Consider the following 24,492-nt stretch of genomic DNA (forward strand, 5'->3'; position numbering starts at 1 on the left):
CAAAAATGAAGATCCTCCAAGTAGAACTGGAAATGAAGATGAAGGAGAGAGAGATGCAACTGTCTCAAATATCACAACAATGAATATGGAATAAAAATTGTTTATTAAATCATTTTTGATGTTTTGGGTGTTTCTTTAATATACCAGACAAATACTTTTAAAATACATTCACACAGTCATTCACTCATTACAAGTGAAAATGTATCAGATCCCAGCAGAAGTGTGACAAGGCAATGTCGAAAGTCAAGTCAAGTCCTTCTGTGTGGTCTGTTGTAAATGGTGGTATATCTAGATTGTCATCCTCCTATATCGGGGGATCTGGGCATCCATGCTGTTTCAGGTAGTTGTGAAGAACGGCTGTTGCTATGATAACGGTGCAGCATCTTCTTGGTTGGAATCTAAGTGTTTTCCGAAGGCACTGAAAGCGACTCTTCCAAACCCCAAACATGCGCTCTACTAGTCCCCTAGTGCGCATATGAGCCTGGTTGTAGCGCCTTTGCTCAGTAGTTGTTGGGTGCAAGTATGGTGTAAACAGAAAATTCTTCTGAGCATACCTACTGTCACCAAGCAATATTCCCTTGTGATCTCCTCTTTCAAACTGAGAACAGAGATGAGTTAAGGAAGATCCAGGAATCATGAGTTGCACCTTTCCAACGTGCAACAATGTTTGAAAACTGTAACTGGGGAGTGCATACACCTTGGACATTTATAGAAAACCAGTTCTTGCGGTTCCTGTATTCCTCAGCATCTGGAGAAGAGGGACGTTTTATGGGAATATGGCTTCCATCTATGCAGCCTATGACTCCTGGGAAGTTCCCATATTCATAGAATTGTACCTTGTAGTTTGCCTGGGTCGCAGCATCAGGGAAGTTTATGTAATGTCTTCTCAATTCACAAATAGCCATGCATACTCTGTGAATGACTTTACATACTGTAGGTTCACTGACACCACATAAGTCCCCAGTTTCTCTGTGAAAGGTGCCACATGCCAAAAATCGTAAAGTTATGAGCACCTGCAGACAAACTGCTACAGGCCGTCCTCTTTGGGTAACAGATGAAAGCCTTGGTTCCAAAAGTGAAATGAGATCCACAACATTTACTTTATGCATTTGAAAACGATCTCGAAAACTAATGTCATCAAAGCATTGCAATGGGTCACTTCTGTCAGCAAGAACTTGCCTAGCTGGTGGTATTCGTTGTTCTTCATTGACATACTCCAAGTAATCCATCTGTCTTCTTTAACAAACAACTTGTAATCTGAAGTTAAACCTGCCTCCTGGGTGGTTTAATTTAAGCCTCAATTTAGTCCTGAAGTATCTCTGATCTTCCTTCAGGAAATCAGCTTAGTTTATCAAGGACTAGGCCAAGTCTAGGACTATTTTACAACATGACCAAGAAAGCAGATTTCTGTTAGTCTGCGTTAAAAGGCCTTTTCAGTCTAGGACTAGCCTTAATCTCTGTCTGGGAAACCGCCCCTTTAAGTATCATCAGAAAAATGTACTTAAAGTATATAAGTAAAAGTACTCAATGCAGGAAAATCCTCCCATTGTAGAAAGTGTAAAGGATCCAAACAGTTAACTTATCATCTCAGCGTGACTTGTAGACCGTTATATTGTTGGCTAGTTTACTTTAGAATAAAACATCAGATTTTATAAACTACATGTGTTCTGTGTGCAGGAATCTTAATGTGTATAGCAACTAGTAACTAAAGCTGTCAGATGAATGTAGTGGAGTAAAAAGTACAATATTTCTCTCTGAAATGTAGCGGAGTACCTCAACATTTGGACTTAAGTACAGTACTGGAGTAAATGTACTTAGTTACATTGAAGAGCTGGTAGGTATAATGTTGGGACAATGGTTACGATGTTGACCATTTTAGTTTAGCATGTTAGCAAGTAGAGCTGTAAGGAGGGGGAGGAGAAGACGGAAAAAGAAAAGGAGATAAGAGGAAGGTCTGTAACACGTTATAATAACCATCCCTAATAAAAGGTAAATTAATAGTTATTAGAAATAAGTTAGAAATCATTGTACTGTTAACTAACAACTAAATTATAATTAATGTATACCAATTATTAGTCATGCTATAATTGATGTAATTTTATCCGTGTATTGTTACTCACATCATGACATTCATACATTATATTAAGATCCTGTTAATGATTAACAAATAAATTACAAACCGTCAATAAACGTGAAAAATTATGTGCAGGGTTTCCCGCAGCACTTTGCCGCGAAGGCGGCCGCCTAAGCAACACGCACCTGCCGCCTTAACTACGTCGTCAAAAAACAAATAAAAAATGAATATGAGCGATATCCGCCGTGTTACTCTGTCCTGTTTTCTCCCTTTCATTCCAAACCACAGTTGACAACCTGCAGGTGGAGGCGGTGGAGACAGGCTCGGACATAAACGCCACGGGCTGTTGTGGACTTGTCAGTCTCGCAAGCGGTTTCAGGAAAGTGGCTGCATGTGTCCGACAATGCACAGAACATTAACCGGTACAAGCCTACAGCTGTCAGCGGACACAGAGTGCGGAAAATGTGTCAGAGCCTCCTTGACGGTGAACTGAGACTCTGTTTCCTGCTTGTCGGTCAATGGTCAATGGTTAATGATAGGTTAACATTTCATTTCATTGTTCTATCTTTTGGAAGGCTGGCTGCCAAAAAACGTTTATTCATATAGCGCCTTTCAAGAAACCCAAGGACACGTTACAGAATGACTGTGGCTAAGCTAAAGGAGGTTGTAGGCTGTGGTGAACAGGTGGTGTTTGAGGAGTTTAAAAAAACACCGCCGACGTGACGTTTGCAGTCTAGACGATAGGTGGGAAGAACATCAAGATGATGAGTGAGGGAATGAGCAGAAGAAGTAAGAAGAATAAATAGTGGAGAACACAAGGAAGGTGGAGAAGAATAAAAAGCCAGAGAACGAAAACATCGGGGGGGAGGAAGATGACGAGAGGAAGAACAAGAGGTTGGAGGAGGAGGATGAAGAAACTATTTTATGTCCCAACTGGCATTACATTACATGCTGAGGCATCCAGCCATGTACTCATTTGATTCCCACTCAGAAATGTAGTCAGATGTCTTCCCCCGTACAGCTCCCTCTCTCCTCTCATACTATATGTGCTATCTAATAAAACAGAGACACCATGGAAATCATCTTCTCCGGTGGCTCGGTACACTCAGCTGCACATCATGTACTGGGAACATCATCTTTTCAAAATCCATCAAAGACTTCTGGTCGCACATCATCCACCACGGCTCGATCCTTTTTAATTCTACTGTGAATTATCTAATAATAAAATGCCCCAAAAATGATCTTCAAAAACAGAGTTTCTTGTTTGCGCAAAGATTGCTTTTGGAGAATCTTATTGGAGTAAAAGCACCTGCCTGCTGCAGTGAAACACTCACCTTTAGTGGTTTCGTCTTCGATAGGCTGCTTGAAGAGAGTGATGTCCTTAAAAGTGCAGAGGAACAGAACCACCTTGTCGTTCTCGTTCCTGATGGGAGCCACTTGCATGTAGAACCACACTGGACTTCCTGCAGAGACATTAGGAAAGCTTAGCTGTGTCCTAATAGAGCATGCATATGTTTCAGTGCACGATCACGGAAGGCTTGTATCATGTGGACGCACCGACAGTTTTGTTGTCATTACTTAGAATTCCTCATGGGGGGAGACAGAAACTTTTTACTCCACTACCTTCATCTGACAGCTTTAGTTACTAGTTACTTTACACATTAAGATTTCTGCACACAAAACACATTTAGTTTATAAAATCTCTTTTACTTAAGTAAAGGATCTGAATACTTCTACCACTGTTTCTTTGTATTGTTTAGTCTTCGTATAGTGTGAGAAAACAGTGAAGACTGCCCATCACAATTCCCCAGAGCCCAAGATGGTGTCTTTAATTGTCTTGTTTCGTCCGACTAAAAGTGAAAAAACTCAGTTTACAAAGACATATTTTGTTATACCGACATTCTACATTTTTTTCATTTCATTAGTTTTTATGAAATATAAATTTGGAACAAGCAGGTGGTAAAACACTCCCTGGATCAATCTGAACACAATCTGCTCCGTTTCAAATAATCAGGCAATCAAAAGATTCTCCATTTCCTTTGTGCATTGCATCGATGGACAATAGTGTCCATTGACAGCAGAATCAGGAATCCACAGTTCCAAAACTCTACTCTGCTCACTGGTGATGTACATGGCGTTGATTATTTCTTACACACTGTTTAAATTACCCATAATTCAAACAGAATGTTACAGCCATCAGTCACTTTTAGGCAACTCCCTGCTCTTTCTGTACACTTTTAACGAGTTGAAGTTCTCGTGACTTTATTGCCTCCTCACACACTTTCAGGAGAGTGAAGTTCAACAAAGTTGCACTAATGTCATAATTTCTGTGGATCCAAGTTGTACGTAGTCATCATCCATCTGATTTGTATCCAGCCTCCATAAGGGCCCGTTCCCCTGATTTGTCAGCACATTTGAGCCATTTTAAAATTGATCTTTTCATATTTTTACCGTTCCTCCCTTCTCCGCCTCATATTTTGCACTCGCAAGTGATCCCTCTTGGGAGACAGGAACATTCGGGACTAATTCTGTCTGCATACTTTGTGCACCGCTCTCCTCACCAACGCTGCTGATCTACTGCTCACTGTGCTGCTGCTCTCCTATCACACTATTCTCCTACCTTATTGACCTGTCAAAGTTATATTTCATCCATTTTTACTTCATTTTCATTAGGATTTTATTAGACCATTCATCATTTTCCCATAGAGGTTTTATTTGACCTCCATCTATTCATCTATCTATCCATCCATCCATCCATATGGATACCTTAACATAATATTAACAGGGGTTTAAATGACCCATCCTCAAACCGGGTATCAGAGTATTAATAATGAAAGAACAAGGAGCTCAAAGTCTTTGCACAGGAAGTAAAATTAAATACAATATGATAAAGAACAATAATAAAGTGGCAGCATGTTAACATCAAAGCACAAAAATGTAAACTAACATGTGATTGAAAGTTCATAAAAACCAAAGAATTCATGAATAGAGTTCATGAAGTCATAAATGAACTAATAATAATAATAATGATAGTATTAATACCATCTGACTCCTTGGGCTCTCGGGCCTGTGCCCCATAGGCTCATTCAGTAATCCATCCATGCGTATTAACACCTTTTTTAAAGTGATATGGCAAACCTGCTTAAATTTAAATTAGCAAACAGTTGCTTATTTTACATTCAGCAGTTTCAGAGTTGTGTTTATGTCCAATAGTATCTCTCTCTCATCCGTTTTTGGTCTCTACCAACATCTGGGGGAAGTGTATGTCTCTGTAGCTGCTAAATGCTCCACTATGTTAAGCAGCTCGTCTCTAACGGTGTCTGCGTGCTGTTTGTCTGTACCTGCTGAGCAGGTAGAGTGCAGTGGGTTTATCAGAGCTTGTTGCTAAAAATGGCTGCCTGAAAAAAAAGACAATTTTAAAGACATTTCATTTGTAGATCAAATGATTGATCCATCACTTGAAGAAAGCACTGAACAGATTATTGGATAATAAAAATAATGATTAGTTGCAGCCCTCACTTCCTAAAGTTCCCTCGGGATCAACAAAGTATCTACCCATCTACCTATCTTCCTCGTGTCAGTGTTAGGTAATGATGCAAGTGAACACTCACTGTTCTTTCTGTATAGCAGGATTTCAAAGCAGTTGGACTCATAGTTGTCGAACGTCTGTCTGACTTGGTCGATGCTCTTCTTGTCCGTCAGCTCTCCGTACATAAAACTGGAAAAGGAAACGGGCGATATGAGAAAAAGCAGCAATCAATACTGAGCTGACCCTGTGGCCCTTGCCCCTGTGTTACAGTACATCACATGTGTTTGTTACGGCATTGTCGATCTGTAATCTTATCATGAAGTGTCCATTAAGCTTTAGGTTTGGTTTTTATAGAGTGAACTGATGCAGCGGAAGCGTAAATTCCGCTCACAGTGAAGGAATGGATTTGGATTGGTGCAGCCTGCATTTCCTGGCATGGTTGTAATTATTCCTTAAATGGCTAAGGACATTTTAATCTATGCTAATATAATTAGTCTGAGTCATTACTTTCCTTCCCAACAGCCGCAGTGTGCGACACACACACACACACACACACACACACACACACACACACACACACACACACACACACACACACACAAGGGTGCCCATAATGCAAATACAACACATGTGGCACAAAATTAGTTTCTTGATATGACTCTTATTGGCCTTTCAATATTGTTTGGACCTGACGGTTTAAACTGTAATGCTATGGTAAATATTGTTTATGATCTTACAAGTGAATCTTTTGTAATGAAAGAGCATTAACCGGCCCACCCACACCATTTGATTGACAGGTGGAAACTCAGAGTAGAAACCCCCACAGCACTGAGTACTTTAAAAAAAAATATATATATATATATATATATATATATATATATACATAAATAAATATAATGTGAACATGGGTAATTTAAAATGTAAGTTGTATAAGAAGCTCCACAATGTTGTGATGTTTTCTGCCAGCTTCACTTGTGGAAGAATGCTGATGCTTTATTCAATAAAGTGACGTTGGCATTACCCCTGTTTATTAGATTTATAGCCAGTTTACAGATGAGAGAAGAAACGGGTGAGGAATCTTAAATATCCTTCAGCTAAGAGGAATGGCTTGAGAGGAACGCCCGGTGGAGCCCCAGAGAGATGATACACTTAGAATGATAATTGTCTTCAGGACTGAACTTGCACAAGTTTCATTCCACATTTAAATTACAGTAATTTAAATGGAAGTTTGGGGATTTTGGGACACTGACCAAGCAAGAGGGGCTCATCTTTAATGAATAACAGCTATACCCAATAGCATATTGCAGCAGTGGTCCCTCATCACAAGTTGAATTTGACTTGTGAGCAGTTCTACCAAAGACTGATTTTCCCTTCAAATCTTCTCAGATAGTTTTAACTCCCAAAGAGGTAAAATTACCAAATATTTGACCAACATTAGAGTAATATTTGTGTTATAGAACAATGTGTTTTTTCATTTCCTATCACTGAAAATAGGCCGTTATAAAAGAAGTGGACGTAGCCACCATGACGCAACCCATTGGTTTGTGGACTTCTGTTTTGAAGCCTTGAGACTGGCATTTTGGCTTTTGCCATGTTGTTTTTTTGCCGCCAGAAGTTACCATATTTTGACAAGAGGATGGAGCTGGGGAGGAGCGAGGCGGGGAACTGACGGACAACCTGAGGACCCTATGCACGGCACCATGGTAGCAACTTGTCAATCACAAGGTAGCCACGCCCTAAAGCATCCCCTGCTTTATCGTCGATTTATAAATAAATGGGACCATAATTTACTAAATTAACATCCTTCTGTACTGAAGAAGACTTGAGACCATAAACTCATTATGAAAATGTTTACTGAGGTACTAAATCAAGTGAGAAGTAGGCTCATTTCCCCATAGACCTCTATGTAATCAGACTTATTTTTGGAGCCAGTAGAGTCGAAAAATTGCAGGTTTTAGGCACTTCCAGATTGGCTTCACTTTTTAAGCCTGGAGATTGCCGCTTGGTCCTGACCCCCAGACTGGGCGCCACCGCTTTTACAGCATGTACTGTTTTTTTCCCTTTACACTACAGTACAAATGACCTTCGGTAACCATGGGAATCGTTGATATGGCTGCACCAATGTCACAAAGTCATATAATTGTACTGCAGTCAAAAGATCAAAAATGGCACTGAGCCCCATTAACAAGCCTCCGTCTCCCATCACTCTGGCAGCAGCCCGTAAGTTTAAGCTCTCGGTTTGGGGCTCTTCTTTCCTCTCAGTGTCCTTCTCAGCCCAGAGCAGCAGGGAGTGGGCAGATAAATCGCAGTGGCCCTGTTCTCACTTAGCTCGGTGTCTGACGGAGCCTTTTTAGCCCCCGGCTAGTCAAGGCAATCACCCCTGGTCAGATCTGAGAGTCGCCGGAGGAGATGAGTCGTCCTTTGGAGTCAAATTTAAAAATGTCCTGACTGACAGAGCTCCCCTGGATTCTCTCTCTCTCTCTCTCTTTCTCTCTCTCTCTCTCTCTCTCTCTCTCTCTCTCTCTCTCTCTCTCTCTCTCAGCAAGTGGACATGCCAGATGTGCTCCACACTTTACTGCATGACATAGGAGTAGCAATCAAGCAGAAAACGAAGTTAGTATCATGTGGTGATGGCACAGTGGCTATGACACATGCCTTTGGTGTGAGAGACCTGGGTTTGATTCCCACTGTGATACATCAACTAATGTGTCCCTGAGTAAGACACTTAACCCCTAGTTGCTCCAGAGGCGTGCGACCTATGATAAATAGCAATTGTAAGTCGCTTTGGATAAAAGCGTCAGCTAAATGTAATGTAATATCATGTAAACAGCTCTCCAGACGAGCATCACTGGATGGTTTTAATGATCACTACGAGTCAGAAGCAAAAGATTGTCAATCTTTTCACTCTCTCTCACAGTGCTTAAATATTGGATGAAAAGTGAATAAAAAAGGACACAGACACTTTGAAAGCACATGGTTTTAGTTTTTAAATTGATGGCTACTCTGGTCTGGTTTTACTTCATAAAGAAGCTGGTATCAAGCTATGTTGTGTGTGTGTGTGTGTGTGTGTATGTATATATATATATATATATTTTTTACAGCACTAGTTGGTGCTTGGTTTTTATTAGTTCTGCTTCAAATGAAGCATGTAAACCATTAAAAACACATAACCCCAGGGGTTAAATAAGACATATGCTTACTATAGATTCAGTATGAAAGCGTATGCAAATGAAAAGGAATCATACACATGAAAATTAGTGCACATTTAGTCATGCAGTGAGTGCAATTACAAGTAAGCAACAAGACTGAAGAGTCACTGTCGCTCCATTACCACATTTCTTTGATCTTGCATTAGACAGCAATAATTGTGCCCATTTACAATGCCTAAATGTTCAGTAATAATACTAAATATAACCAGAAAATGTTTTACCTGCATGTGCTGCTCTTCTGCATGACCTCAGCCCTGTGGAAGCCAGACAGCTTGCAGAATCCGTCATTGCTGTAAACTACAGGCCACTCCACAATCTGGGCGTTTCCCAGGAGGAAGCTGGTCTCTGATAGATGGACAGGACACAGAGCACATCAGCATCAAATATATGAATACACAGATAAAAGGCTTCAAAAGAAGATTGTGTAAAGATACATTAGACTGGTCTAGGCAGTGGTGGAAGTAGTATTCAAAACCTTACTTTAGTAAAAGCATGTAAGTATTATCAGCAAAATGTACCTGTAGTATGAAAAGTAAAAGTAGTCATTGTGCAGTAAAATGTTCCCAGTCAGAGTTTCTCTCTTTGTTATCTGATGTTTCTGGATTCATCGTCCTGCTGCATTAATGTGCATGTTGCATCTTCCTGCTTTAGATATTTAAGGTTGTGCTCATTTTAACTCCTGTATATACTGCTGGGGAGTTTAATATACAGCAATGAATCTTATTCTATAAGATCCTCATATGTTTTCCTACTTTACAATCTGTTGAACACTTTCTTTGAATCTTGGTTTAGTCGTTTCTAAACCTGCATTACAATCAGACCTGTTGGGCCTAACTTCTAAACTCTAAACCACCTCAATCGCCAGACCAGAGTTGATCCAGATCTCATTTCATCTGCCCTTTACTGCATTTTCAACTAATATTCAACTTTCATTTTATTCATTAAGGGACTGTTCGTTATTTAATTAAGGGGCCACCGGAGGAGTTTTGTGACCTCTAACCTAAAAAGACGTGACCCTCCCCTCGTCAATAATAATTTTCCTATGACCCTCCAAAACAATTTGAAAAAAAAGAATGACCCTCCCCTCGTGTGCAAGTTTGCACTTAGCAAAGAAGTACAGATACCATTTGATTTTTACAGTCATGATATAAAGGAGTTAACCTCTGCATTCTCATCTTACACATCCCACTCCTCTGTTATAGTGTGGTGGCCATTTCAGTAGATTTACTCACTGACATAGTTGTGGAAACACAATAAGCATGGAAACTAAATGCACACTTCATGCATTACTGCATTACTTCAAATACTAAGTTCCTTCTCTAGTAAACTAGTATTCACATGAAATAAAACAATAAAACATTGAGACCATTCAGCAAAGCACTCTGGGATATAACCAATTCAACACTGGTTGCTATGGACTTGTCACTATCGTCATTGTATATTTTAGCACATAGGTAAAGCTGCCGAAGCTGAACATTATATTCCAAAACACATATGTTTATTTTTAAAGTTTTTAAGTTACATTGTAACAATTTAACAATTCACCCTTATGAAATCCAAACGGCTGTTTTGGAACGCAATAGACAGACGCTTAAATTCAACTAAAATGTAACGGTGAACAATCAGTGTTGGACCTACAGTCTGTTGAGATGCCTCTCCAAACGCAGAAACCAAGCGCAGTCACACCATAAAACATTAAGACACGGTGAGAAAAAAGATCCGTATTTTGCCGTAATCCAATGACACGAAAAAAAGTAATCCACAGTGATCAGTAGATCCACAAAAAGGTAAATGATACGGTGTATCCAGCAAGGCCGATATGAGCGTCACATACGAGGCCTCTCCACTTCACCATTTAAACAAAGTAGAATAAACGTATAAAAGTCCAAATCTACACAAAACCCGCAATCAATTAGTAAGCTGACATCACATGTATATACATGGCATTCCTTATGTAGCACGCTTCACATCTGTATTTAAGTCTGGTGTCAACGTTTTCGGGTGATATAGACTGGCAATGAATGTTCCCAACTAGTGCAACAGTTAAACTTATTGTGGTTTTTGCTCCGGGTAGATGCAAATCTGCGTCCCATACGTCAGTCAGAGTAAAAATGTCATGCTTTTTAAACCAAAGCCAGTATATGGAAAATACAGATTACAGGCACCGTTTGGCTCTGCGTTCGTCATTCAGACGAGCTCAAAGGACGGGGACCAGCTGGGGATGTCTGGGAGCAACGGGAAAAAAAGGAGGGAGAGAAGTTGACAGGTGAGTTTGGTAGACGCGGGAAGGTGGATGAGAAGATACGGAAGGGCAGGGAATACTAGTGTGGAAAAGGATAGCGGTAGTTTGTGAGGGGTGGGGGGGTTTCTCGGAAAAGGAAAAGGCGGCGAGAATGCGGGGAGTGGGGTTGGACAAAATGGGAGACTATCCTAGCTGATGTGATTAGGCTGGATATCTGCTGTTGGTGGTTTTTTAGAAAACAGGCGGTAAGGAGAAATGAGGGATCTTGTACTTGGTTGCGACTGTAATCCTCTTTGAAATGGACGCACGGGCATAAAGGGTGGAATAGGGAAGGAATTGGGTCCAGGTGGGTGGTCCAACCACAACAGGCACACAGAAACAAGAGGGGACCGATAGAAATTGGGAATGGGGACGGGGACGGTGGGCAGGGGGGAAGAGACATGAATTTCAAAACTCTGCACCAAAATGATTTATTATTTTTATTCAGGAATTCAACTGTCTGTCATGTAAACCCGAAAATACAAATAAAAAATCATTAAAATCATGAACTCAAGTGTCATTATGACAAAAATAAAAAAACACAAAGTGTTGGTCTGTACAGTTGTGCTGTTATAGTTATATGTAGTTTGCTGCTACCATGCAGCCTGACGTCTGACTCCCCCCCCCCTGTGTGAAATACCAAACTCCTTCCTACATACATTGCAAAACGCGTTGCTTGCATCACATAAAACTGCAGTAATCCAGGGGTATTTCCCTACCCAGTCCTCCCGGTACCTACAGAGATGTTTTTGCTTTTTAGCTACGTGTTCATCGGGTCCCGGGACACCAGCCTGAGCCTCCATTTCAACATTTCGCATTGTCAGAATTCGTGCATAATGTTCTATCAGACTATAACTACTCAAGAGTCTGCTCTTGAGACTTTGCTGTAATTTTCAGGACAATTGGGGCAGGATTCGGGATTCGGGACAACTGCTTGGATTTCGGGACTGTCCCGAATTTTTCGGGACGTCTGGTCACCCTAACTACCGGTCAAAAGTTTGGGGTCACTTAGAAATTTCCATTCCACTCCATTACAGTCAATCAAGGCAGCAGTTTTCAGATTACATCATGTGCTTACATAATTGCAAAAGGGTTCTCGACTGTTGTAGAAAGAAGTGGCTGATCTTTAATGCAATATCTACATTGCCCATTATCAGCAACCATTCATCCAATGTTCCAAAGGCCCATTCTGTTTACTAATCTGATATCATTTTAAAAGGCTAACTGAGAAAACATTGGAGAACCCTTTTGCAATTATGTAAGCACATAATATAATCTGAAAACTGCTGCCCTGCTTAAAAAAAACAATGCAACTGATCTCAGCTGTTATTCTGTCTGTAATGGAGTGGAATGGAAATTTCTAAATGACCCCAAACTTTTGACCGGTAGTGTATGCCTATTTTGCAATATTAATGAAAGTGAGTCATAAATTGTGCATCCGCACCCAAATTTAATGGGTTCTTCCTTAGCCCATGCTTCACCCTTCTACCAAGTTTCATAGAAAATTGGTCCAGTAGTTTTTCCATGATTCTGCTGACAGACAAACCAACAAACTGAGCCAAAAACATGGCAGAGTTAATAACTCGTAAGTTTTATAGCAAAATAGATATACTGTAGAAAATATGAACTGTCCTTTAAAAGCCGCAGCCTACAGTGTGCCGCTTGGCATCAGAGAGCTGAGTAAGACTTTGTCAGTTTGAATCATCTCGACCTTTCTGTTCTCCTCTTTCATGCCAACGAAAAAACTTCCCCCTGGATTTTCAGTAAAAAAGTGGTTGAACATTTAGCATTCTTCAACCTGAGTAGTAACCCTTTTTAACAGACTGCCAGTAGATGATCACATTCTCTTTAAACCTTCTCAAGTTAAACATTCCAATTGTTCAGATAATATTGTTCTTATCAGAGCTGGAAAGCTTCTGAAACAGATTTTAAATAATTAACCTTCATACTTCATACTGATGAATTGATTTCTTTCTTTTAGTGTTAGTGACTCTCACCGTTCAAAATGTGGACTACATTTTTGAATCTATAATACTTTATCTGATGAATCTTTAATTTTTTCATTTAATGATAATGTATTTTAAATATAATGACTTATCACTGGACTTAGCCAGTGTTGAATGTAACAAAGTAAAAACTCATTACTCATTACTACAAAATAAAATCAGAAGAAATTTGTTACACTGGAAAAAGCAGGTTTGGTGAATCATTGCTCATTGAAAAATGGGTCATTTTAAAGCTTGTTAAAATTCATGACAATGTGTTCAAACGGAAAACGAGCCATATTTCATTTAACTTAGCCCTCAAAAGTAGAATGGTGTGTTGTTTCGTTATGGACTTTCATATTAACAGCCAGAATTCAATCTCCATTACAACCAAATGTACAAAGGGCCGATTTGGCTTTATTAACAGGTGAACCAGAAGCATACGGTGAAACTCGAAAAATTTGAATATCGTGCAAAAGTTCATTCATTTCAGTAATTCAACTTTAAAAAGGTAAAACTAATATATTATATAGACTTATTACATGCAAAGCGAGATATCTCAAGTCTGTATTTGTTATAATTTTGATGATTATGGCTTACAGTTTATGAAAATCCTCAGAAAATTTGAATATTGTGAAAAGGTTCAATATAGTAGGCTCAAAGTGTCACACTCTAATCAGCTAATTAATCCAAAACACCTGCAAAGGGTTCCTGAGCCTTTAAATGGTCTCTCAGTCTGGTTCAGTAGAATTCACAATCATGCGAGATGCTCCTCGGATATTCGGCTTCACTCAATAACCTACACAGTAACACACCTAATATAAATTAAGTATTTCAAAAGGTCGAATACACATACAGATGTCTACGTTGCATTTTAACGGGGCAGTGCAAGTTGCGGCTGTGGTTTAGTTGAAGCTAACGCCGCTTGAGGTTTCACGTTACAATATAAAAAGGTGTTGACCGTTGACTTAGCTAGCACGCAAACCGTTAATTTACATGTCTACGAGCACGTTAGCAAACTATACCAAGAGACAAATACCAGAATATATAAGAATATTGATAGAAAGCAGGGGACCAGTACTTTCATACTTTATACGTTAGTTAGCAGCTAGCCCCAGAAGCTCATGAAAACAAGGCTTTCACCGGAGCAGTCTTACGTTATTTCCGAACCACTCTTTTTGTTTCAAAATTGGAAATCAAATGAACGAAAATGTACACGAGCCCAATTACAGTTCACTGTTGTTGCATGAAATGTCGTTTGTGTTTAGCCTACATCAGTTTCTATCATCTAATGTGAAACAAGAGGCTATATCAGCTTCGCTACCAGGCAGTCTTGGTCCGTTCGAGCATATGGAGAGTGACATAGGCAAAAAGAAAATGGCTGACTTGGATGTGGGCGGCCTGCCTTCCCGCCACTGCAGCGAGAGGCTCCTCCTTTGTCCTCATATTTAGACGCGCTGCGCTTCTTTATAACAGGTGTTCTTTACCTGCAGCTACACACTCTCCTCCAAAGCAAAAGCTAGAAATCATTGTTTGGCTAACAGTGCTGACACCTGTGCTAACCAGTCTTCAGTAAAATATTCTCCCTTTTGCTACATGTGACATAACATAGCCGCATATATGTATAGCAGCCAGGCCACACATGACAATTAGCTAACATGCTAATCAACACTGTTCAAAGAGCAAAAACAAACACTAGCAGGTCCAGCTTTACTTAATTAAAACCAGTCTCAGAACAAACTTGTTAGGACAGCTGTCAGCACTGTGTTAGCCAAACAATGTTTGCTAGCTTTAGCTTTGAGGGAAGTGTTGTAGCTGCAGGTAAAGAAACACCTATGTAAAGAAGGCTGGCCCAACAGACTAACCTGTCACTAATGACCACAGTTTACCCACAGCTACAACACTTCCCTCAAAGAAAAAGCTAGCAAACATTGATGGCTAACACAGTGCTGACAGCTGTTCTAAAAAGTTGCTTCTAACCAGTCTAGAGTAAAATATTCCATTATTATTGACAAAAGCGGTGGTAAAGGTGGTTTACTTTGATAAGTAGCAAAAGGGGGGGGGGGGCTTTTGCTATTTATCAAAGTAAACCACCTTTACCAACACATGATGGAGAAATAACATAGCCACACATATGTGCAAAGCAGCCAGGCCACACAAGGCAATTGGCTAACATGCTAATCAACACTGTTCAACATAGGTCCAGCTTTACTTACTTGAAACCAGTCACCTCTCTTCTCAGACAGTCATTCACTAGCTCTATCCATGGATGTATAAAAATCCAGCGCCACCTGCCGTGTCAGCCATGTTTGTTACATCCTCCTACAAGCTCTGCCCTCTTCCAACTAAAGCTCCACCCCTCTTCTTGCTAGGTTCTGCTAACATTGGCTTCTGTAAACTAATGTAGGCTGTTTTCTCTTAGAAGGTGTGTTTTATCTTTGCTTTCAGGTGTGTTTTATCTTTGCAATAATGTCATCACTTTAATGTTGCAGCTGGTAAAGGGGGAGATAATTGTAATAGCCTACTTTAAGTAGAATTAGTATAATTTGAGACTAATATACTCAAGTAAAATGATGGGACTTTTACTTGTATTTCTACTGTTCTTACTGCTCTACTACTCCTTCTGTGCTTCATCACCACTGAAAGAAAATAGTTAAATGTGCCAGAATTGTAATACATGGTACATTTGTTTATTTACTCATTCAATTTTGGGTATTCCGTACAGTTATACCAACCCAGTCTCACAGCAGTTCGTGAAATGGTCACGTTATTTAATCTATTGAATCGTGTACACAGACACGTTTATGTCGTTTTTTAAACTAATGTATTTCAATAGGAAGCATCTTTCGTGCTTCACAGCATGACTACAGTAGCGAGTAGTATGAAATGCCGAAATTCCGCGTAGGGAGGTTGGTTGCGGTGGTGGATGGGTCAAACAACACAGGACCCAAGAGACCGGGGATCGTGTCCCGCATTTGACGTTTCCTTTCCCCATTGTACTTTTCATAAACACAATCGTCCCGTTGTTGTCCCACGTCCCGCAGAGACCGCGGCCGTCTCCCGCGTGTGACCTTTCCTTTTCCCGTTCTTCTTTTCCTAAACCCAACGTCTGTATAGATGCTTCCCATTACGTGCTGACCACCACGGAAAACACGAGATAAACGTGTCCGTGTACATGAATCAATAGATTAAAAATTATGTGACTATTTCACGAACTGCCGTGAGACAGTGTTGGTTATACAGTGGAGCAAATATCTAAAACTTGATCATTAATGTTCTTATGAACCAACATAATGAGGATGAATCCATGCAGCAAAACAGTCTGCAGGCTCCAGCTGAAGGGCTTGTTGATGTGAGGATCCAGAGAATAGTAGGCATCTCCATCACCACCCCATAATTTCCCCATCTATTGATGCCCTTTTGTTAAAGCTGAACAAGCCAGCCACAGTGTAAATACAGACAGGCAGTCTGGTTAAACCCACACTGGAGGAACATCTGCAGTGGAAAACTTACCACCAGCAGCTCTTTTATAATCACATAGATGTTAATTATTCATTTCATATACTGTATTCTGCATGGCGGTGGCTTGGTCACCAGAGAGAACAACAGAGGTGTACGTTGCACTGCTGTCAACCATTCTCAACTGCATATCGTGTGTTTTTAGATGAATGAAAATCAACTTACAAAGGCTTGGTAATGGATCACAGTGAACCCCTGCTCAGTTTTATACTGCTTTATTAAAATGAAAATGCAAGTTTAGTTCAACCAGGATCCTGTTTTTGTAGCAACGCTACACAAGAAAAAGGTTATCCAGATGATCTGGAGGTAAAAGTGAGAGAGAAACACAGTAAAAGTGTGCACACACAACTACGATGAGTACAGTAGGTCAACGTTGGAGCAGGAAGTTGGTCTGTAAACTGTGATGGATCTTTAAGACAAACTGTTTGGGAAATCATTTTTCCTCGTTTGTCTTTGTTTTCTCTTGAGTAACATGGGGGTTTGTTTAAAAGCTGTCTGAGCGTCTGACTGCTCATCTCTTGACAGTCAGGCATCTTTTGATCAAGTGATTCGGCAATTCATTTAGTGTATACAGTCGGGGCCGTAGACAGTGCTTTAGAATACTAATGTGGTAGTCGTGATTTCAAATTCCCCCAGCAGTATCCAACCCACACAGCAAAGTTTTAACTAACTAATCTAACTAAAATCACATCATTTCAACTATATTTTCTGTCAAATGTTGTAGTGCAGAAATACCAAATCAGTTTTTATTCAATTCCTTTTTATGTCTAAAACAGTCCCATTTTAAGGTATTTTGCCTAAACCATCCCAGGACCAGCTTTAAAACCAACATGTGTAATACGTGATGAAATGTAAACTCCTCTTCAGTCAGTTAATCCCCAAATTCCCAGAAATATCACTTACAACATGACATCGCTGTCCTCTTTATCAAAAAATGACCAGAGGCCAAACAAGAATCCGATCCAGGCTGTAATAAACCACCATCCTCGAAAATAACCTTTTCATTTATTGTGACGATACAAATACAAGTGGAGACGGCCTCAAAAACTCCTTTCGGTGCGTTTAAGACAACAACAAAAAAACGGGTGCACGAACCATTGACATATATAAAATGGACCAACAGACCCCGGTGATTTTTGTTTGGTGAACTTTTCCGGTGATGGCTGAGCGTTACTGAGCAGCCTCCAACTGAGAGAGACGATGTAAATGTGACGTGAGCAACCTGTCTGAAAGTTGGAAGTCTTCTGGTAGCTGTGCCAAGAGAAATCTCAATCATTCCCAATCTAGCAGAGACAGAGAGCGTAGGTATGTGTAAGGAGATAACATAGACACAGGCTAATTATTAATCACTAAAATGATAGTTAACATTAGTAATTCAACTTAAACAGCTAATGGAAGTCGAAGAAGAACTGCCTGCGAGCTTCTCCTGTACTATACTGTGCGACAGTAAGTCGCATGGTTATGACACAATCGTTAGCCTATTTTTATAAAAACGTCTGCTACGGAGCCATAACATGAGATACAAGGTAATGGAGCCTTTTATACATTGTCGTGTTTCTTTAGAAATAAACAATGGACAAATAGAGTCTTTAAGCGCTTCAGATGTAAAGTTATTCTCTGTCAAAGTGACGTCAAAATGAATGGCAGTCAATGGGATGCTAACGGGGGGTGATGGCTTGGTAGCATCAAAATGGCGCCATAGGAGCTACGCGTTCCGAGGAGAAGCTTACCCCCTTGGCACGAACCCTTCTGGGTGAAAGTCATGTCCTGTCCTTACTTCCTGCTTTGCTCCCGTCATAACCACTACGGCCACTAGAGGGCGCCATCCCTATAAACCTAAATGTGAGTCGTTATTGCTGCTTGAACAAACAAATTATGTGGCCGTTTTTCGGGGGAGGACAGGCTCGATAAGTGTCTGCTGTAATGGATTCCCTACAGTATCGAAGGAAAGGTTCAGTAAGTACATTTATATAGCAAATAGAAACAAACTGGACCCAACGGCTGCTTGTAAGGTCCAAAAACTAACACCTGCTTTAGGAGATGGTCAGCATGTATATGAAGTTATTGTGCAATTTCTACTTAATGAGCTAAAACTGCAGATAATGTCCTTCAACACCTGCCAAATCTGCTGTACTGGTAACTTTGGCAGGTAATCAATCATCATTAAGAGAGCCTCGTCTTTTCCAACAGTTGGCAGGCAAAAGAGAGGATTCTGGGATGAAAATATGGGATGCAACAGCTTTGTGCATGCCAACAGACATTACAAGCGTGCAGAGTTTCCCACAGTATGTGTTCACAGCAGGCAGGAAAAACCCGTGAAACAGCATTTAAACTCTGAAAAAGACACTGAAATGTCAGCAGTGAATTACAGACGCATGAATTGCTGAAGGTGTGTCAGCAGCTCTGTTACAGACTGATGAGTAAAAACCACTTGTGATTGTTTCGCTGGGCTGCCATCTGATGATACAAAACAATAACTACAATAAAAAAAAAATGTTCGAGCTGTAGTCAGGGAAAACCCTCGAAGAATGGGCGATATCTGGTTCTTAATAAAACAACAAATTGGTTTTGTATATCAGTCAAATGTGACCACATAAATACTGGGGGAAACTTCCATTGTAAGCTGTTTCAGACCATTCTAAGTGAGCACGGTGACTTTTATTTCATGTTAATTGTCTGCATAGAGGTGTAACAGAAGGCTGACACCTCCTTAGAAGAAGCAGAGACTGATTTTCACCTGGATTTTTATGTCTACATGCATTGACCAGTTTCTTTGTTTTCTGCTGCAAGAAAACTTTTGTTTCACTGCAATTTACAGTAAGTGAGGTCCTCTTGTGATGAGGACCAATCTTGAAGTACTTCCACCGCAGAGACCGCATTATGGGTAGGATGTGAGTGGGTCACACCTTTAACGCAGAACAATCCAGAACAATATCAGCCTCATCTGTTCTCTGCCTCTATTTTCCAAACACTTACTTCAGTGATTTTTCAGCATAACTACAGTTATACAGGAACTATAGTGACATAAATTCATCAGCGTCTTGTTTTAAAGCTGCAGGCTGCAGCCTCGCGTGCCCTTTGGTATTAAACAGCTGACTAAGACTGAACACAAAACAGAATCATCTTGACCTTTCCTGCTCTCCTCTTTCATCACAACCAATTACTTAGCTGAACCGAGGTTGGACCAATCGGGCTGCCTGAAGCAGGGGCGATTCCAGGAATTTTTAAGTGGGGGGGGCACGGGGGGGGGGGGGGGGACCCAATAATCAGTAAGGATTGCATTGAACAACACAATGTTATTCTGCTAAATACAACATTACATAAAATATCACATTCATTATTAATTTCACTTGTTTTCAAAGAAATTGCATATCAGAACACAATACACATTTTCTATAGCCTCAGTCTGCCACTTTAAAAAGAAAAGAACAATTCCAGTGCTGCTTCCATGGTATCAGAATTTTGGATTGTCCACTGGGCACCAGGGGAGAGGGGCAATCATATTTCAGGGAGGGGGAGGTCGTGCCCCCCTTCTAGCCCCCCGCCCGTGGCCTGAAGGCCGACAGCAACAGAAGCTGCTTTAAGAAAAGTGTAGAAGCATCTGGAACACCGGTCCGACTCAAACTCTCTACTGAAACCCACTGCTGAGATGCTCTCATTCATCTGCCAGGGAATTGTGTAAGAGGCTACATGAGGCCTTTTCATTTCACATCTAATTCACAGTTGATATCAAAGACCCAAGCGGAACTTAGAATGCATTCATGCAGATAAAACATGTTACTGCAGGGTTTCCAGCCTGCTTTACAGCTGCAGTGTACAGAGAAACCTCCATCCAGTTAACTGGAACCGGGATTTTTAGAAAAACTGTCCCATGCAAACTCCAACCACCTGCAGGAATATCACCCTGACTGGAGCCACTTATTGACTGAAACATGTGCAGCTCAAACTGAATTCATTAAATCAACAATCACTTTCAGATTGTATACGTAGATTATTGCAGATCATACATTAGGTAAACCAAATAGCAATTGCTCAAGTACTATTAGTTGTTTGCCCCATTATGGGTTAATCTGGCCTGCCCTTGCTGTCATACAAAACAATACACCAAATTATTTTGGATTGAAACACTGGATTGAATACATTTTCTATAAAGAAGACGTATTGGGTTTAATCAAACATTTGTGCTGTTTGGAGCAGTAGGATCTAATATTGTATATGTTGCCTACCTTGCTTTTTTGGGGGGGAGTATCATACTCATACAAGGAAGTTGTCAAACTAAAATTCAAACCTAAGTGTGTTTTATGCCATTTTTAGCATTATAATTGTATCTAGCCTATATGTGAAAACTGTATCTCATAAGCTACAGCCCTGAGCACCAAAACTCAATTCCTTACTTTACTTACTTGTTTTGTTGCCTGTATTCAAACTCATAAATCTCCTGTTTTCTTCTGTATCTTTGCTATAAATTAGATTTTTGCGACGAAAGTAACCAATAACATCAAGTTGCATATGCAGATATTCGGTAACAAGTGAGGTCCATGGTACAGTTTCAGCAGCATCGGCTCTGAGAACAATGTCTTCACATTATTGCAGATAATTGCTTGTGTGACTTCCCAAGTGGGAAATAAAAAAAAAAAAACACACTAACACACTAAGTACAACCAATGGCTATGCAATTAGCGCTGAAACTCCCCCAAGAGATCCGCACAGCAGTCCCAGAGGCACACACACCGCGATGACAGACAGAAACACACACACACACACACACACACACACAGGGGTGTGGGTGGAAATAGGACTGAGTACCCAGGGCCCAGTACCCAATGCCTTTTCCACACACACACACACACACAGTGCGTGGCACTATCTTTGTGGGGACCCGTCATTGACATAATGCATTCCCTAGCCCCTTACCCTAACCTTAACCATCACCACTAAATGCCTAACCTTAACCCTTACCCTCACCCTAACCATAACCTAATTCTAACCCTAATCCTAAAACCAAGTCTTAACTCTCAAACAGACCTTTAACCTTGTGGGGTCCAGCATTTTGGCCCCACAAAGCTGTCGGGACCCCACAAGTATACTGGACTCCCGGTTTTTGTACTCCACGAATATAGTTAAACAAGAACACACACACACACACACACACACACACACACACACGTCCGGCGCACTTTATAGCGCAGACAGATGAAGAAGAAAAACACACGAGCTTTAGTACTACCTGATGAAACAAAAATACAGCAGAGTAATAGTACAGCTACTTATTATTTTTACCCCGCAGATTTCTTATTTATACTTTACTTTGTTCCCATAAACAAAATGCAGCTCTATACAATATCAGTTACATAATGACACATAAAGGTTTAATCATTTCAAACGACTGCCTCCTCGACACCTTACTAATAATAATAATAATAATAATAATATTAGAGAGAGGCGGTGCTGACAGTTCATAGTCAGAAGCTGAGCAGCTATACTCATACACACGGGCGAGTTAGTGACTGGAAATAAACTTTGAATCTTCAGTTAAGAACGCAGCGCTGCTGTTTTGGTCTCGCATCATCTGGAGACATAACTTAATATCTTAAAGCCAAACCCAGAATGGAGTGGGGAATTAAACGGTGCGTAAACTGACTCCCAGTGAACATCACGTCGATATGAACAAGAATTCGATTTTTCCTCAGAACGGCAATACACGTTGCTCCCAGTGGAAATAGTCCCTTGTAGCCTATGTAACTTGGACCAGTCTAACGTTACTTATTATGACGTATTATTATAGAACCATAACCACTCGTGGAGCTTTAGAGACGGGGGAAACTCCATCACTGCAGAGGGAATGCGGGTTTAAAGGGAGATAGTGGGGCTTTATCCTCCACCAAACCTCCGCGGATGCACTAGTATAAAAACCCACTGTATTCCACTGAGTCCGGGTCGGGGCCGCCTGGGGAAACCAAACCCAAAACAAGCCTCGCTCCTGCGCGCGGACTCACCACTTGAACGCCGGACGATGTTCTCCAGAAAAGTGTTCTGCGGTGCCACAAGCCCTCTCTTTCCCCCGGGCATCCTGCTGCGGGCGGAGCTGGTGTCGGTCAGGGTGTGTGACGGTGTGTCTGCTGCTCGGAGCTCGGTACTGACGCTGGCTCTCAGTCGGACCGATGGAGAAGATCATTGTAACCGTGCGCTCTGGCTGCTCGGGGCGCACTGAGGCACGGCGGCGGCGCTGCATCCCGCTGCCTGACCGGAGCGCCAGGACGCATGCGTGGCGGCTGCTGTGGGCTCGGTCCTCAAAAACAATGGCTGTGTTTCATTTTGTGTAATGAATCATGTGTGTAATGATGCCAGAAACAAAACATGACATTTTTTTAATATTTTTTTTCAAAATTATTAATAGACATAAGTCGATCAGTGTCTTTAAATACAGGGTGAATTAAGGGTGACTGGCACAGTTTTTACATTTCTGTAATACCAAAGATGTTAGCTATCCATTTGAGAAAGAAAGAAGGTTTTATCATAATACAAGGAGACATGGCATACCCTTTTGTGTAAACTGACCCCAAACCTTTTTTTAATTTTTTTTGTACCATTTGTGCGATTGGGAAAGCACACACTAAATAATAAAGATAAACATTACAAGTCTCTCTTTATAAAGGGTTTATTAATTCTAATTAACAAAGATATTAATGGTTAACAAATCCTTTAGCCTGCTAATGCTTTATAGAGTTATTACAAAGCAATCAATAGTTCAACTTTTGGGTTGCCAGGTTGTGAGAAATAAATCAATAAATAAATACTCTGTCTTTGAGTCTCTCCCTTTCTAATGAGTTATGTGAAGTTTAAGAATTGATTTAATAAAGGGGTATACATTATTACCTCTGCAGTTAGCCTACATGTTACTCAAGTCATTAATAAAGGGTTTCTACAACAATTCATCAGTGCCTAAAATATATATTAGGCTATTGTAATGGGATGATATTTTTACCAAAATAGGCAATATATCATGTTTTATTTGGAGAAACCAGGTTATTCTATGTAAAATCAGACATTTAGCACCCCCATAAAGTCCAAATGGAATGTTCCTTTGTTTCATAACCACATTTTCAGACACTGAGATGATTTGACTGTGAGAGTGGCAGGAGATACATGCTTCAACTATTCAGGGTCACCCCTACAAGATACATATATGTATATATACGTGGAAACATAAATATATCCAAGACACATGCGATGATTATGTCATGCGACTGCTGAATTAGGCTACTGGCACCATTTGTGGTCAAATTCAGGCACTGTGATTGTAAATATTAATACATTGTTAATACATTCATTGTTGTTCAGATGCCCTGCAACCCAGAAAGATGTAGTACACATCTTAAATCTAAAAAAAAAAAAATCTAAATGTCAACTTTTTTAAGGGAAGTTGCTCTACACATTGCACTCTCCGCCTTGTTTTCCCAAAGATGCTTCAACTTTCTGAATTTATTCTTCTGTCCTTTGCCTTCATGGGTGTTTTTCTCTTTTTGCCTTGCTTTTTGTCAGCCTTTGACACTTTAGTTTCATCAGCTGTCTTCACTGCAGTCTTCTTGGCTTCTGTCCCTTTCACAGTCTCCCTATCCATCTTGGTCTTTAAGACTACTCCTTACTGTTGAAGCTCTTTATAGGTCATCTTACAGCACCGGGGTGGAGCTGCTGCTCCGCCCGGTGTGTCCCATACAGACTCTTAAGGCTGCCTTGTGCGTCGGTATCTGACGCTGAGAGCCACTGACCAAGCACCAGTGGGCTTACTGTTTGTTAAGAGTTGGGACTGAGAACGGCTTGTTAAGTCATTTATCATACGTCAGAGAAAACAAGGTACAGCAGATTAAACATCCATGAAGAGGCTAATAACAAAT

The 24,492-nt window shown here is 40.6% G+C and overlaps 1 protein-coding gene across 3 annotated transcripts in view; it reads right to left on the minus strand.

Annotated features, from left to right (window-relative positions):
- Positions 1-22,808, minus strand: part of kcnh5b (potassium voltage-gated channel, subfamily H (eag-related), member 5b) — a 183,878-nt gene extending 161,070 nt beyond the window's left edge. For 2 of the 3 annotated variants that reach the window (XR_004895746.1, XM_031280412.2), the window contains exons 1-4: positions 22,594-22,808; positions 9,034-9,157; positions 5,686-5,792; positions 3,409-3,537 (exon numbers count right to left, since the gene is read on the minus strand). Coding sequence is in view for 2 of the 3 variants with exons in the window: in XM_031280412.2 (XP_031136272.1) it covers positions 3,409-3,537; positions 5,686-5,792; positions 9,034-9,157; positions 22,594-22,666 (433 nt within the window). In the remaining variant the exon portion in view is untranslated. Of the gene's footprint in view, positions 1-3,408; positions 3,538-5,685; positions 5,793-9,033; positions 9,158-15,294; positions 15,334-22,593 lie in introns of those variants that run through there. The other variant, XM_035994809.1, reaches the window with a different exon arrangement.
- Between the last annotated feature and the right edge of the window lie 1,684 nt (positions 22,809-24,492).

Source organism: Sander lucioperca, chromosome 18, assembly GCF_008315115.2.
Source record: "Sander lucioperca isolate FBNREF2018 chromosome 18, SLUC_FBN_1.2, whole genome shotgun sequence".
In the NCBI taxonomy this organism is placed as follows: Eukaryota; Metazoa; Chordata; class Actinopteri; order Perciformes; family Percidae; genus Sander; species Sander lucioperca.